The sequence below is a fragment of the Oncorhynchus kisutch genome, linkage group LG17 (assembly GCF_002021735.2).
Source record: "Oncorhynchus kisutch isolate 150728-3 linkage group LG17, Okis_V2, whole genome shotgun sequence".
In the NCBI taxonomy this organism is placed as follows: domain Eukaryota; kingdom Metazoa; phylum Chordata; class Actinopteri; order Salmoniformes; family Salmonidae; genus Oncorhynchus; species Oncorhynchus kisutch.
The window spans coordinates 861,006-878,118 of NC_034190.2; the positions used below are offsets into that span (position 1 = coordinate 861,006).

Here is a 17,113-nt window from a genome sequence, read left to right on the forward strand (position 1 = left end):
CCTGTCAGGTGTTCTCCTCTACAGTCAGCAGACATCAACCTCACCTGTCAGGTGTTCTCCTCTAGAGCCCGGAGACATCAACACCAACCTCACCTGTCAGGTGTTCTCCTCTAGAGCCAGCAGACATCAACACCTACCTCACCTGTCAGGTGTTCTCCTCTAGAGTCAGCAGACACCAACCCCTATCTCACCTGTCAGGTGTTATCCTCTAGAGCCAGCAGACATCAACACCAACCTAACCTGTCAGGTGTTCTCCTCTAGAGCCAGCAGACATCAACCTCACCTGTCAGGTGTTATCCTCTAGAGCCAGCAGACATCAACCTCACCTGTCAGGTGTTCTCCTCTAGAGCCAGCAGACATCAACATAAACCTCACCTGTCAGGTGTGCTCCTCTAGAGCCAGCAGACATCAACATCAACCTCACCTGTCATGTGTACTCCTCTAGAGCCAGCAGACATCAACCCCTACCTCACCTGTCAGGTGTTCTCCTCTAGAGCCAGCAGACACCAACCTCACCTGTCAGGTGTTCTCCCCTAGAGCCAGCAGACATCAACATCAACCTCACCTGTCAGGTGTTCTCCTCCAGAGCCAACAGACATTACCCCTACCTCACCTGTCAGGTGTTCTCCTCCAGAGCCAGCAGACATCAACCCCTACATCACCTGTCAGGTGTTCTCCTCTAGATCCAGCAGACATCAACATAAACCTCACCTGTCAGGTGTGCTCCTCTAGAGCCAGCAGACATCAACATCAACCTCACCTGTCAGGTGTACTCCTCTACAGCCAGCAGACATCAACACCTACCTCACCTGTCAGGTGTTCTCCTCTAGAGTCAGCAGACACCAACCTCACCTGTCAGGTGTTATCCTCTAGAGCCAGCAGACATCAACCTCACCTGTCAGGTGTTCTCCTCTAGAGCCAGCAGACATCAACCTCACCTGTCAGGTGTTCTCCTCTAGAGCCAGCAGACACCAACCTCACCTGTCAGGTGTTCTCCTCTAGAGCCATCAGACATAAATATCAACCTCACCTGTCAGGTGTTCTCCACTAGAGCCAGCAGACATCAACCCCTACCTCACCTGTCAGGTGTTCTCCTCTAGAGCCAGCAGACACCAACCTCACCTGTCAGGTGTTATCCTCTAGAGCCAGCAGACATCAACCTCACCTGTCAGGTGTTCTCCTCTAGAGCCAGCAGACACCAACCTCACCTGTCAGGTGTTCTCCTCTAGAGCCAGCAGACATCAACATAAACCTCACCTGTCAGGTGTGCTCCTCTAGAGCCAGCAGGCATCAACATCAACCTCACCTGTCAGGTGTTCTCCTCTAGAGCCAGCAGACATCAACATCAACCTCACCTGTCAGGTGTTCTCCTCTAGAGCTAGCAGACATCAACACCTACATCACCTGTCAGGTGTTCTCTAGAGCCAGCAGACATCAACCTCACCTGTCAGGTGTTCTCCTCTAGAGCCAGGAGACATCAACACCAACCTCACCTGTCAGGTGTTCTCCTCTAGAGCCAGCAGACATCAACACCTACCTCACCTGTCAGGTGTTCTCCTCTAGAGTCAGCAGACACCAACCTCACCTGTCAGGTGTTCTCCTCTAGAGCCAGCAGACATCAACATCAACCTCACGTGTCAGGTGTTATCCTCTAGAGCCAGCAGACATCAACACCAACCTCACCTGTCAGGTGTTCTCCTCTAGAGCCAGCAGACATCAACATCAACCTCACCTGTCAGGTGTTATCCTCTAGAGCCAGCAGACATCAACCTCACCTGTCAGGTGTTCTCCTCCAGAGCCAACAGACATTACCCCTACCTCACCTGTCAGGTGTTCTCCTCCAGAGCCAGCAGACATCAACCCCTACCTCACCTGTCAGGTGTTCTCCTCTAGAGCGAGCAGACACCAACCTCACCTGTCAGGTGTCATCCTCTCGAGCCAGAAAACATCAACACCAACCTCACCTGTCAGGTGTCCTCCTCTAGAGCCAGCAGACACCAACCTCACCTCTCAGGTGTTCTCCCCTAGAGCCAGCAGATACCAACCCCTACCTCACCTGTCAGGTGTTCTCTTCTAGAGCCAGCAGACATCACCATCAACCTCACCTGTCAGGTGTTATCCTCTAGAGCCAGCAGACATCAACACCAACCTCACCTGTCAGGTGTTCTCCTCTAGAGCCAGCAGACATCAACCTCACCTGTCAGGTGTTCTCCTCTAGAGCCAGCAGACATCAACCTCACCTGTCAGGTGTTCTCCTCTAGAGCCAGCAGACACCAACCTCACCTGTCAGGTGTTCTCCTCTAGAGCCAACAGACATTACCCCTACCTCACCTGTCAGGTGTTCTCCTCCAGAGCCAGCAGACATCAACCCCTACCTCACCTGCCAGGTGTTCTCCTCTAGAGCCAGCAGACATCAACATAAACCTCACCTGTCAGGTGTTCTCCTCCAGAGCCAACAGACATTACCCCTACCTCACCTGTCAGGTGTTCTCCTCCAGAGCCAGCAGACATCAACCCCTACCTCACCTGTCAGGTGTTCTCCTCTAGAGCCAGCAGACATCAACATAAACCTCACCTGTCAGGTGTTCTCCTCCAGAGCCAACAGACATTACCCCTACCTCATCTGTCAGGTGTTCTCCTCCAGAGCCAGCAGACATCAACCCCTACCTCACCTGTCAGGTGTTCTCCTCTAGAGCCAGCAGACACCAACCTCACCTGTCAGGTGTTATCCTCTAGAGCCAGCAGACACCAACCTCACCTGTCAGGTGTTCTCCTCTAGAGCCAGCAGACATCAACATAAACCTCACCTGTCAGGTGTTCTCCTCCAGAGCCAACAGACATTACCCCTACCTCACCTGTCAGGTGTTCTCCTCCAGAGCCAGCAGACATCAACCCCTACCTCACCTGTCAGGTGTTCTCCTCTAGAGCCAGCAGACACCAACCTCACCTGTCAGGTGTTATCCTCTAGAGCCAGCAGACATCAACCTCACCTGTCAGGTGTTCTCCTCTAGAGCCAGCAGACACCAACCTCACCTGTCAGGTGTTCTCCTCTAGAGCCAGCAGACATCAACATAAACCTCACCTGTCAGGTGTGCTCCTCTAGAGCCAGCAGGCATCAACCCCTACCTCACCTGTCAGGTGTTCTCCTCTAGAGTCAGCAGACACCAACCCCTACCTCACCTGTCAGGCGTTCTCCTCTAGAGCCAGCAGACATCAACATCAACCTCACCTGTCAGGTGTTCTCCTCTAGAGCTAGCAGACATCAACACCTACCTCACCTGTCAGGTGTTCTCCTCCAGAGCCAACAGACATTACCCCTACCTCACCTGTCAGGTGTTCTCCTCCAGAGCCAGCAGACATCAACCCCTACCTCACCTGTCAGGTGTTCTCCTCTAGAGCCAGCAGACACCAACCTCACCTGTCAGGTGTTCTCCTCTAGAGCCAGCAGACATCAACATCAACCTCACCTGTCAGGTGTTCTCCTCTAGAGCCAGCAGACACCAACCCCTACCTCACCTGTCAGGTGTTCTCCTCTAGAGCCAGCAGACATCAACATCAACCTCACCTGTCAGGTGTTCTCCTCTAGAGCTAGCAGACATCAACACCTACCTCACCTGTCAGGTGTTCTCTAGAGCCAGCAGACATCAACCTCACCTGTCAGGCGTTCTCCTCTAGAGCCAGGAGACATCAACACCAACCTCACCTGTCAGGTGTTCTCCTCTAGAGCCAGCAGACATCAACACCTACCTCACCTGTCAGGTGTTCTCCTCTAGAGTCAGGCAGACACCAACCTCACCTGTCAGGTGTTCTCCTCTAGAGCCAGCACACATCAACATCAACCTCACCTGTCAGGTGTTCTCCTCCAGAGCCAGCAGACATCAACCCCTACCTCACCTGTCAGGTGTTCTCCTCTAGAGCCAGCAGACATCAACATCAACCTCACCTGTCAGGTGTTCTCCTCTAGAGCCAGCAGACATCAACATCAACCTCACCTGTCAGGTGTTCTCCTCTAGAGCCAGCAGACATCAACCCCTACCTCACCACTCAGGCTTTCTCCTCTAGAGCCAGCAGACATCAACCCCTACCTCACCTCTCAGGTGTTCTCCTCTAGAGCCAGCAGACATCAACCCCTACCTCACCTCTCAGGTGTTCTCCTCTAGAGCCAGCAGACATCAACCCCAACCTCACCTGTCAGGTGTTCTCCTCTAGAGCCAGCAGACACCAACCTCACCTGTCAGGTGTTCTCCTCCAGAGCCAGCAGACATCAACCCCTACCTCACCTGTCAGGTGTTCTCCTCCAGAGCCAGCAGTCACCAACCTCACCTGTCAGATGTTCTCCTCTAGAGCCAGCAGACATCAACCTCACCTGTCAGGTGTTCTCCTCTAGAGCCAGCAGACATCAATATCAACCTCACCTGTCAGGTGTTCACTCTAGAGCCAGCAGACATCAACATCAACCTCACCTGTCAGGTGTTCTCCTCTAGAGCCAGCAGACACTAACCTCACCTGTCAGGTGTTCTCCTCTAGAGCCAGCTGACATCAACATCAACCTCACCTGTCAGGTGTTCTCCTCTAGAGCCAGCAGACACCAACCTCACCTGTGAGTGGTTCTCCTCTAGAGCTAGCTGACATCAACATCAACCTCACCTCTCAGGTGTTCTCCTCTAGAGTCAGCAGACACCAACCTCACCTGTCAGGTGTTCTCCTCTAGAGCCAGCAGACACCAACCTCACCTGTCAGGTGTTCTCCTCCAGAGCCAGCAGACACCAACCTCACCTGTCAGGTGTTCTCCTCTTGCCGTTGTCGTTGAGGTCTAGGAGTAGTTCTGAGGAGTCGACGGGGGAGGTGGTGGAGGAGGTGTCCAGGAGGAGCTGTTCGTGTTGTGCCAGGTACTGAGCTGGGTTCTGCTTGGCCAGACGGGCACAGTGCAGCAGCTCCCGCTGTAGGAGTGGCAGGTTGGCCTGTAGAGGGGAGACAGTGGTCAAGATCTGGATCTGCTGGGGACTGACAGACAGTACATGACACAAAACTGTATATTACCATCTGACATAGCACACAATGCAGTACCACATCATGAAATAGTGGTCCAAATCTGGACTTGTCTGGACTGAGTTCTGTCTCTCAAACAGTAACAGATACAGTAACACACGTCATCAAGGCAAAGGGTGGCTTTTTGAAGAATTTCAAATATAAAAGACATTTGAATTTGTTTAAAAAAAAAATGGTAACTATATGTGTTATTTAATAGTTTCATAGTTTTGATGTCTTCACTATTATTCTACAATGTAGAAAATAGTACAAATAAATAAAAACCTTGAATGAGTAGGTGTTGTAAATGGACCAGTAGTGTACATGAAGACATAACCATAACAACAGCGTACACCTCACCTCACCTGAGGAGAACTAACACATACTATGCTCTGGTACCGTAATATGACATGCTATTATCCTCAGGGACTTGGCTGTACTTTGTGAGGCATTTACCTTTGAGTCAATTAGCAGACGTTCTTATCCAGAGAGACTTATCTATAGAGACTTATCTATAGAGACCTATCCATAGAGACTTATCCAGAGAGACTTATCTATAGAGACGTATCTATAGAGACTTACCCAGAGAGACTTATCTATAGAGACTAATCCAGAGAGACTTATCCAGAGAGACTTATCTAGAGAGACTTATCTAGAGAGACTTATCTAGAGAGACTTATCTAGAGAGACTTATGCAGAGACACTTATCTATAGAGACGTATCCAGAGACTTATCCAGAGACTTATCTATAGAGACTTATCCAGAGAGACTTATCTAGAGACTTATCCAGAGAGACTTATCTAGAGAGACTTATCTAGAGAGACTTATCTAGAGAGACTTATGCAGACACTTATCTATAGAGACTTATCCAGAGACTTATCCAGAGACTTATCTAGAGAGACTTATACAGAGAAACTTATCTATAGAGACGTATCTATAGAGGCGTATCTAGAGAGACTTATCTAGAGAGACTTGTCCAGAGACTTATCTATAGAGACTTATCCAGAGACTTATCCAGTGAGACTTATCTAGAGAGACTTATCCAGAGAGTGTTTTTTTCTTCAGACAGCTAGGTGAGACAACCACAAATCACAGACATAGTATGTACAGTATGTAAACATTCTTAAAGTGGCATTATTAAAGTGACTAGTGTTCAATTTATTAAAGTGGCCAATGATATCAAATGTATGTTGGCAGCCACCTCTCTGTGATAGTGGTGGCTGTTTAACAATCTGATGGCCTTGAGATAGAAGCTGTTTTTCAATCTCTCGGTCCCAATTCTGATGCACCTGTACTGACATCGCCTTCTGGATGATAGCAGGGTGAACAGGCAGTGACTCGGGTGGTTGTTGTCCTTTATGATCTTTATGGCCTTCCTGTGACATCGGACAGGGTAGGTGTCCTGGAGGGCAGGTAGTTTTGCCCCCGGTGATGCGTTCTGCAGACCGCACCGCCCTCTGGAGAGTTCTGCGGTTGTGGACGGTGCAGTTGCCGTACCAGGCGGTGATACAGCCCGACAGGATGATCTCAATTGTGCACCCGTAAAAGTTAGTGAGGGTTTTAGGTGACAAGCCACATTTTTCAGCCTCCTGAGGTTGAAGAGGCGCTGTTGCGCCTTCTTCACCACACTGTCTGTGTGCATGGACCATTTCCGATTGTCAGTGATGTGTACAACGAGGAACTTAGAAATGTCCACATTCTCCACTCCTGTCCATTCGATGTGGATAGGGGGGTGCTCCCTTTGCTGTTTCCTGAAGTCCACGATCACCTCTTTTGTTTTACTGACATTGAGGGAGAGGTTATTTTCCTGACACCACACTCCGAGGGCCCTCACCTCCTCCCCGTAGGCCACCTAGTCATTGTTGGTAATCAAGCCTACCACTGTAGTGTCGTCTGCGAACTTTGTGATTAAGTTGGAGGCGTGCATGGCCACGCAGTAATGGGTGAAGGGAGTACAGGAGAGGGCTGAGAACACTCTGTGGGGCCCCAGTGTTGAGGATCAGGGAGGTGGAGGTGTTGTTTCCTACCCTCACAACCTGGGGGCGGCCCGTCAGGAAGTCCAGAACCCAGTTGCACAGGGCGGGGTTGAGACCCAGGGCCTCGAGCTTAATGATGAGTTTGGAGGGTACAATGGTGTTGAATGCTGAGCTGTAGTCAATGAACAGCATTCTTACATAGGTATTCCTTTTGTCCAGATGGGAGAGGGCAGTGTGCAGTGGGATGGCGGTTGCATCGTCTGTGGACGATGTGGACCTTTTCAGCCTCCTAAGCAAATTGGAGTGGGTGGTCTAGGGTGTCAGGTAGGGTGGAGGTGATATGGTCCTTGACTAGTCACTCAAAGCACTTCATGATGACAGAAGGGAGTGCCACTGGCGATAGTAATTTAGTTCAGTTACCTTAGCTTTCTTGGGAACAGGAACAATGGTGGCCATCTTGAAGCATGTGGGAACAGCAGACTGGGATAGGGAGCAATTAAATATGTCTGTAAAGGATGCGTAAGGATGCGGCTAGGGATACAGTCTGGGCCGGCAGCCTTGCGAGGGTTAACACGTTTAAATGCTTTACTCACGTTGGCTGCGGTGAAGGATAGTCCGCAGTTTGCATACAGTCCAGTAAAGTTCCTTGATGGCCGTCTTGGTATTCTCTTGCGGGTGGGTGGGGGGGGGATATACACGGCTGTGACGATAACCGAGGAGAGTTCTCTTGGTAGATAATAAGTCGGCATTTGATTGTGAAGAATTTTAGGTCAGGTGAACAAAAGGACTTGAGTATGTTGTTACAATTATACCATGAGTCATTAATCATGAAACAGACACCTCCGCCCTTCTTCTTACCAGAGAGATGTTTGTTCCTGTCGGCGCAATGCACTGGAAATCCTGTTGGCTGTGACTCCGGCAGCATGTCCCCAGCTAACTGTATTGACTCTGACAGCATGTCCTCAGCTAACTGTATTGACTCTGACAGCATGTCCCCAGCTAGTCATGTCTCCGTGAAACAGAGTATGTTACAACCCCACATATCTCTTTGAAAAGCAACTCTTGCCCTGATTTCATCGACTTTGTTAACTAGGGACTGGACATTAGTGAGTAATATACTCGGAAGCGGTGGGTGGTGTGTCCACATCCGAAGCTTCACTAGAAAACCGTTCTGGCACCCTCTCCTCCGACGGAGTTGTTTTCGGTTGGCCTCTGGAATCAGTTCAAATTCCCTGGGAGGTGCAGACAATGGATCTGCTTTGGAAAAGTCATATTCCTGGTCGTAGTGCTGATAAATTTATGTCGCTCTGATATGCAATAGTTCTTCCCGGCTGTATGTAACCACACTTAAGGTTTTCTGGGCTAACAATGTAAGAAACAATACATTAAAAAAACGAAATACTGCACAGTTTCCTAAGGACTTGAAGCGAAGCTGCCATCTCTATCGGCGTCATCTTGATCTTGGCTGCGAAAATAGGTTTTGTTCTGGAGGGGCTGTTTGGGGTGATGGGGATGGCTGAGGAACATCTCATTCAAGGGCAAAAAAGGTCTAGTTCATTCCGCGACATTATCCTTTGTCCACCACGACATTATCCTCTGTCCTCCGTGGCATTATCATCTGTACTCCGTGGCATTACCATCTGTCCTCCGTGGCATTACCATCTGTCTGTTGTCCTCAGCATTATCTTCTGTTGTCCTCAGCATTATCCTCTGTCCTCAGTGTCTTGGATGTTCTTTGTGTGTAATGGTCGTTTTTTTTTACCACAAATAAATACAACACATAACAACTACCCACATCATCTGAAGCTAAAAAGGAACTAGCCATCATCCTCAGGGACTTAGCTGTGTATTTCTGTGACGCGGTAGGTTTTCTGTCCCTCAAAGACACAACAATAACTTCACATCATCTGAAGAGCAGTACCAAACCATTATCCTCTGTGACATTCTAGGCTTTAGCTTATCCATTAGCAGCTCTACTGTGAAGTTTGAGGGCTTTTGTTCCACTTCAGAGGTTTACACTGTGGGAGCCTAAAAGGACTCTAATACTGATTATATCATGTCCAAAGTGATCTATTTCCTGTGACCCATAATGCATTAGTCCTCCCAGAGATTCCTCTGATTCCCAAGGAACAACAAACCACAGGCAGTGTCCCAAATGGCACCCTATACCCTATATAGTGCACTACTTTAGACCAGGACTGGCACCCTATTCCCTATATAGTGCATTATATATCAGAAGTAGTGCAGTGTATATATGGAATAGGCTACCATTTGGGATGTACACAGAGAGGCAGAGTGCCCACTACCTGTCACCATCAAAGGGCTAGTTTAGACATAGAAATAGCTGGTGTTTATGATCACTCTCTCTCTGTCTTGATAATCAGAGACAGAGAGAGGTGGCTGGGAGTCATAAAGGTGTACATGTGACCTCAAAGCCACCAGATGGAGTGTTTTTTTAAGACCGATGAAAGGTTTGTGTTGTTCTTATTATTCAGAGTGAGGGCGTGGCTATTTCTGCCCTGTACACTCTTAGAAAAAATATGTTATCTAGAACCGAAATAGGGTTCTATAGGGCTCTGGTCTATAGTAGTGCACTATATAGGGAATAGGGTTCTATAGGGCTCTGGTCTAAAGTAGTGTACTATATAGGGAATAGGGCTCTGGTCTAAAGTAGTGTACTATATAGGGAATAGGGTTCTATAGGGCTCTGGTCTAAAGTAGTACACTATATAGGGAATAGGGTTCTAGAGGGCTCTGGTCTAAAGTAGTGCACTATATAGGGAATATGGTTCTATAGGGCTCTGGTCTAAAGTAGTGCACTATATAGAGAATAGGGTTCTATAGGGCTCTGGTCTAAAGTAGTGCACTATATAGGGAATAGGGTTCTATAGGGCTCTGGTCTAAAGTAGTGCACTATATAGGGAATAGGGCTCTGGTCTAAAGTAGTGTACTATATAGGGAATAGGGCTCTGGTCTAAAGTAGTGTACTATATAGGGAATAGGGTTCTATAGGGCTCTGGTCTAAAGTAGTACACTATATAGGGAATAGGGTTCTAGAGGGCTCTGGTCTAAAGTAGTGCACTATATAGGGAATATGGTTCTATAGGGCTCTGGTCTAAAGTAGTGCACTATATAGGGAATAGGGTTCTATAGGGCTCTGGTCTAAAGTAGTGCACTATATAGGGAATAGGGCTCTGGTCTAAAGTAGTGTACTATATAGGGAATAGGGCTCTGGTCTAAAGTAGTGTACTATATAGGGAATAGGGTTCTATAGGGCTCTGGTCTAAAGTAGTACACTATATAGGGAATAGGGTTCTAGAGGGCTCTGGTCTAAAGTAGTGCACTATATAGGGAATATGGTTCTATAGGGCTCTGGTCTAAAGTAGTGCACTATATAGAGAATAGGGTTCTATAGGGCTCTGGTCTAAAGTAGTGCACTATATAGGGAATAGGGTTCTATAGGGCTCTGGTCTAAAGTAGTGCACCATATAGGGAATAGGGCTCTGGTCTAAAGTAGTGTACTATATAGGGAATAGGGCTCTGGTCTAAAGTAGTGTACTATATAGGGAATAGGGTTCTATAGGGCTCTGGTCTAAAGTAGTACACTATATAGGGAATAGGGTTCTAGAGGGCTCTGGTCTAAAGTAGTGCACTATATAGGGAATATGGTTCTATAGGGCTCTGGTCTAAAGTAGTGCACTATATAGAGAATAGGGTTCTATAGGGCTCTGGTCTAAAGTAGTGCACTATATAGGGAATAGGGTTCTATAGGGCTCTGGTCTAAAGTAGTGCACTATATAGGGAATAGGGCTCTGGTCTAAAGTAGTGCACTATATAGGGAATATGGTTCTATAGGGCTCTGGTCTAAAGTAGTGCACTATATAGAGAATAGGGTTCTATAGGGCTCTGGTCTAAAGTAGTGCACTATATAGGGAATAGGGTTCTATAGGGCTCTGGTCTAAAGTAGTGCACTATATAGGGAATAGGGCTCTGGTCTAAAGTAGTGTACTATATAGGGAATAGGGTTCTATAGGGCTCTGGTCTATAGTAGTGCACTATATAGGGAATAGGGTTCTATGGACCCTGGTCTGTAGTAGTGCACTATATAGGGAATAGGATTCTATGGACCCTGGTCTGTAGTAGTGCACTATATAGGGAAAAGGGTATAATTTGGGACACATTCAACGACAGCAGAGATGTCATGATGATACAAGACAATTCATCTCCACCAAACTTTCTACATCAACCAGGGTGGTATTTATTACTGCATACTGTAGCAATGGGAATCTGGGAATCACCTTTCTACACAACCAGGGTGGTATTTATCACTGCATACTGTAGCAATGGGAATCATCTTTCTACCCAACCAGGGTGGTATTTATTACTGCATACTGTAGCAATGGGAATCACCTTTCTACCCAACCAGGGTGGTATTTATTACTGCATACTGTAGCAATGGGAATCACCTTTCTACACAACCAGGGTGGTATTTATCACTGCATACTGTAGCAATGGGAATCTGGGAATCACCTTTCTACACAACCAGGGTGGTATTTATCACTGCATACTGTAGCAACGGGAATCACCTTTCTACATCAACCAGGGTGGTATTTATCACGGCATACTGTAGCCATGGGAATCACCTTTCTACACAACCAGGGTGGTATTTATTACTGCATACTGTAGCAATGGGAATCACCTTTCTACACAACCAGGGTGGTATTTATCACTGCATACTGTAGCAATGGGAATCTGGGAATCACCTTTCTACACAACCAGGGTGGTATTTATCACTGCATACTGTAGCAATGGGAATCACCTTTCTACACAACCAGGGTGGTATTTATCACTGCATACTGTAGCAATGGAAATCTCCTTTCAACATCAACCAGGGTGGTATTTATTACTGCATACTGTAGCAATGGGAATCTGGGAATCACCTTTCTACATCAACCAGGGTGGTATTTATTACTGCATACTGTAGCAATGGGAATCACCTTTCTACACAACCAGGGTGGTATTTATTACTGCATACTGTAGCAATGGGAATCACCTTTCTACACAACCAGGGTGGTATTTATTACTGCATACTGTAGCAATGGGAATCACCTTTCTACATCAACCAGGGTGGTATTTATTACTGCATACTGTAGCAATGGGAATCACCTTTCTACATCAACCAGGGTGGTATTTATTACTGCATACTGTAGCAATGGGAATCACCTTTCTACATCAACCAGGGTGGTATTTATCACTGCATACTGTAGCAATGGGAATCTGGGAATCACCTTTCTACACAACCGGGGTGGTATTTATCACTGCATACTGTAGCAATGGGAATCACCTTTCTACACAACCAGGGTGGTATTTATCACTGCATACTGTAGCAATGGGAATCACCTTTCTACACAACCAGGGTGGTATTTATTACTGCATACTGTAGCAATGGGAATCTGGGAATCACCTTTCTACACAACCAGGGTGGTATTTATTACTGCATACTGTAGCAATGGGAATCTGGGAATCACCTTTCTACACAACCAGGGTGGTATTTATCACTGCATACTGTAGCAATGGGAATCACCTTTCTACACAATCAGGGTGGTATTTATTACTGCATACTGTAGCAATGGGAATCACCTTTCTACACAACCAGGGTGGTATTTATCACTGCATACTGTAGCAATGGGAATCACCTTTCTACACAACCAGGGTGGTATTTATTACTGCATACTGTAGCAATGGGAATCACCTTTCTACATCAACCAGGGTGGTATTTATCACTGCATACTGTAGCAATGGGAATCACCTTTCTACACAACCAGGGTGGTATTTATCACTGCATACTGTGGCAATGGGAATCACCTTTCTACACAACCATGGTGGTATTTATTACTGCATACTGTAGCAATTGGAATCACCTTTCTACATCAACCAGGGTGGTATTTATTACTGCATACTGTAGCAATGGGAATCACCTTTCTACATCAACCAGGGTGGTATTTATTACTGCATACTGTAGCAATGGGAATCTGGGAATCACCTTTCTACACAACCAGGGTGGTATTTATTACTGCATACTGTAGCAATGGGAATCTGGGAATCGCCTTTCTACACAACCAGGGTGGTATTTATCACTGCATACTGTAGCAATGGGAATCACCTTTCTACACAACCAGGGTGGTATTTATTACTGCATACTGTAGCAATGGGAATCACCTTTCTACACAACCAGGGTGGTATTTATTACTGCATACTGTAGCAATGGGAATCACCTTTCTACACAACCAGGGTGGTATTTATTACTGCATACTGTAGCAATGGGAATCATCTTTCTACACAACCAGGGTGGTATTTATTACTGCATACTGTAGCAATGGGAATCACCTTTCTACCCAACCAGGGTGGTATTTATTACTGCATACTGTAGCAATGGGAATCACCTTTCTACACAACCAGGGTGGTATTTATTACTGCATACTGTAGCAATGGGAATCACCTTTCTACACAACCAGGGTGGTATTTATTACTGCATACTGTAGCAATGGGAATCACCTTTCTACCCAACCAGGGTGGTATTTATTACTGCATACTGTAGCAATGGGAATCACCTTTCTACCCAACCGGGGTGGTATTTATTACTGCATACTGTAGCAATGGGAATCTGGGAATCACCTTTCTACACAACCAGGGTGGTATTTATTACTGCATACTGTAGCAATGGGAATCTGGGAATCACCTTTCTACCCAACCAGGGTGGTATTTATTACTGCATACTGTAGCAATGGGAATCTGGGAATCACCTTTCTACATCAACCAGGGTGGTATTTATTACTGCATACTGTAGCAATGGGAATCTGGGAATCACCTTTCTACATCAACCAGGGTGGTATTTATTACTGCATACTGTAGCAATGGGAATCTGGGAATCACCTTTCTACCCAACCAGGGTGGTATTTATTACTGCATACTGTAGCAATGGGAATCTGGGAATCACCTTTCTACATCAACCAGGGTGGTATTTATTACTGCATAATGTAGCAATGGGAATCTGGGAATCACCTTTCTACACAACCAGGGTGGTATTTATTACTGCATACTGTAGCAATGGGAATCTGGGAATCACCTTTCTACACAACCAGGGTGGTATTTATTACTGCATACTGTAGCAATGGGAATCTGGGAATCACCTTTCTACCCAACCAGGGTGGTATTTATTACTGCATACTGTAGCAATGGGAATCACCTTTCTACCCAACCAGGGTGGTATTTATTACTGCATACTGTAGCAATGGGAATCACCTTTCTACATCAACCGGGGTGGTATTTATTACTGCATACTGTAGCAATGGGAATCTGGGAATCACCTTTCTACACAACCGGGGTGGTATTTATTACTGCATACTGTAGCAATGGGAATCTGGGAATCACCTTTCTACATCAACCGGGGTGGTATTTATTACTGCATACTGTAGCAATGGGAATCTGGGAATCACCTTTCTACATCAACCAGGGTGGTATTTATTACTGTATTTATTACTGCATACAAGGGGAAAATAGTTTTCCAACAAAAACAAGATGTTCTTACTGGACAAGTTCAGACAATCCCTTCCTGTTTCCTGTTTCCTGTTTCAGTCCATTGTCTTCAGTTTGGTGTCTAGTGACCCTGGAATCACAATTCATCATTTCACATTCAGTCCTGTTTAAAGAACCAGAAATATTATTACAAATTAGGCTTGATATATGGCTACAGAGTTTAGTTTATACAACAGAACCCTGTGATATTACATCTTGTAGTCTAATAGGTATCCTAGCGTCATGTTTCTGTTTCTATGTGGTCTGAAAGCACTGATCTCTGTGGATCTGGTATGTTTACTGTCCATGTTGAACACTGATCTCTGTGGATCTGGTATGTTTACTGTCCATGTTGAACACTGATCTCTGTGGATCTGGTATGTTTAGTGTCCATGTTGAACACTGAGCTCTGTGGATCTGGTATGTTTACTCTCCATGTTGAACACTGAGCTCTGTGGATCTGGTATGTTTACTATCCATGTTGAACACTGATCTCTGTGGATCTGATATGTTTACTGTCCATGTTGAACACTGATCTCTGTGGATCTGGTATGTTTAGTGTCCATGTTGAACACTGAGCTCTGTGGATCTGGTATGTTTACTCTCCATGTTGAACACTGAGCTCTGTGGATCTGGTATGTTGTTTACTCCTCTCTCTATCCCCCTGCCCTCTCTACGTCGTGACATTAAGAAGAAAACCCCCAGCCATCTTAATGCAGATTGTTGCAGCTGCGCTCAGGTCTCTTCCGTCTCTAGCAGGCACCTATAAACGCCCCCGTTCCCGCTCACCACTCTCTGCCATATGGCCTCTGGCATTAAAGGCCCCGTAGAGGGAGCGAGAGAGAGAGAAACGTGTTCATTCAGAGCACTAAAATTAGACAAAAAAAATTATACAGCAACCATATGGCAGGGAGTGGAGGAGAGAGGAGTAGAGAGCAAGAGAGGGATCTGGGTGGAGGGGGAGGACTGGTTGAGAGAGAAAAAGGGAGAGAGAAAGAGAGATTGGAGAGGGAGCTGGTGGAGAGAGAAAAAGAGAGAGAGAGAGAGAGAGAGAGAGAGAGAGAGAGAGAGAGAGAGAGAGAGAGAGAGAGAGAGAGAGAGAGAGAGAGAGATTGGAGAGGGAGCTGGTAGAGAGGGGGGGGGGACAAACGAAAGGGAGAGATGGACGAGGAGAGGTTGCGTAATTAAAATAACTGAACTCTTGGTTAAGTGTTGAGTTGGTTCTACCTGGCCCCTATCAATCAGTTTACTAGAGCTGATGTTGAGGCATGAGTGGATGGCTACTTTACAGAGGGCCTAGGCTGCATCTGTTCATGTTACTGTGCCCTACAAAACTAGCTACAAGGGAGAAAACCAATGGTATGTGTCCCAAATGGGACCCTATTCACTAAGTACTGCACTACTCTTGACCAGAGCCCACAGAGAATAGTGTATGATCATTAGTGAGCTATATAGGGAGCCATTTGGAAAGTAGCCTAACAGACTAGAGTAGGGTGACCAGAGAGAGACAGGGGGTCAGTCCAGACCTCCCCTCAACTAACTGATGCTATTTCACTGGGGGTGGAGCTAGGTCACATTACATCACTGGGGGTGGAGCTAGGTCACATTACATCACTGGGGTGGAGCTAGGTCAAATCGCATCACTGGGGGTGGAGCTAGGTCAAATCACATCACTGGGGTGGAGCTAGGTCAAATTACATCACTGGGGGTGGAGCTAGGTCAAATTACATCACTGGGGGTGGAGCTAGGTCAAATTACATCACTGGGGGTGGAGCTAGGTCAAATCACATCACTGGGGGTGGAGCTAGGTCACATTACATCACTGGGGGTGGAGCTAGGTCCCATTACTTCACTGGGGTGGAGCTAGGTCAAATGACATCACTGGGGTTAGGTCAAATGACATCACTGGAGCTAGGTCAAATGACATCACTGGGGGTGGAGCTAGGTCAAATGACATCACTGGGGGTGGAGCTAGGTCAAATCACCTCACTGGGGGTGGAGCTAGGTCACATCACTGGGGGTGGAGCTAGGTAAAATCACATCCCTGGGGGTGGAGCTAGGTCATATCACATCACTAGGGGTGGAGCTAGGTCACATTACATCTCTCCAGTTAACATCTAGGGTAGCCTAGTGGTTAGATCGTTGGACTAGTAACCGGAAGGTTGCAAGTTCAAACCCCCGAGCTGACAAGGTACAAATCTGTCGTTCTGCCCCTGAACAGGCACTTAACCCACTGTTCCTAGGCCGTCATTTTAAATAAGAATGTGTTCTTAACTGATTTGCCTGATTAAATAAAGGTTAAATAAAATAAAATAAAACAACCCATTTTTTTTAAAACACAAATTGATGCAACCGCAGAACCAAATTCATGAGAAGTTGAATGGATTAGAAAAAGCTATAAAGGACAATCAAAATCCATTGGACTCCCCAATTACTGACCAGGAGCTCTATAAGAAACTAAACTATTACTGACCAGGAGCTCTATAAGAAACTAAACTATTACTGACCAGGAGCTCTATAAGAAACTAAACTAT

The 17,113-nt window shown here is 46.5% G+C and overlaps 1 protein-coding gene across 1 annotated transcript in view; it reads right to left on the bottom strand.

Moving 5' to 3' along the window:
- LOC109886786 (protein CBFA2T1-like) overlaps positions 1 to 17,113 on the bottom strand; it is a 246,884-nt gene that overhangs the window by 63,947 nt on the left and 165,824 nt on the right. Inside the window, 1 exon segment of the mRNA XM_031794995.1 lies at positions 4,777 to 4,961. Coding sequence (XP_031650855.1) covers positions 4,777 to 4,961 — 185 coding nt within the window.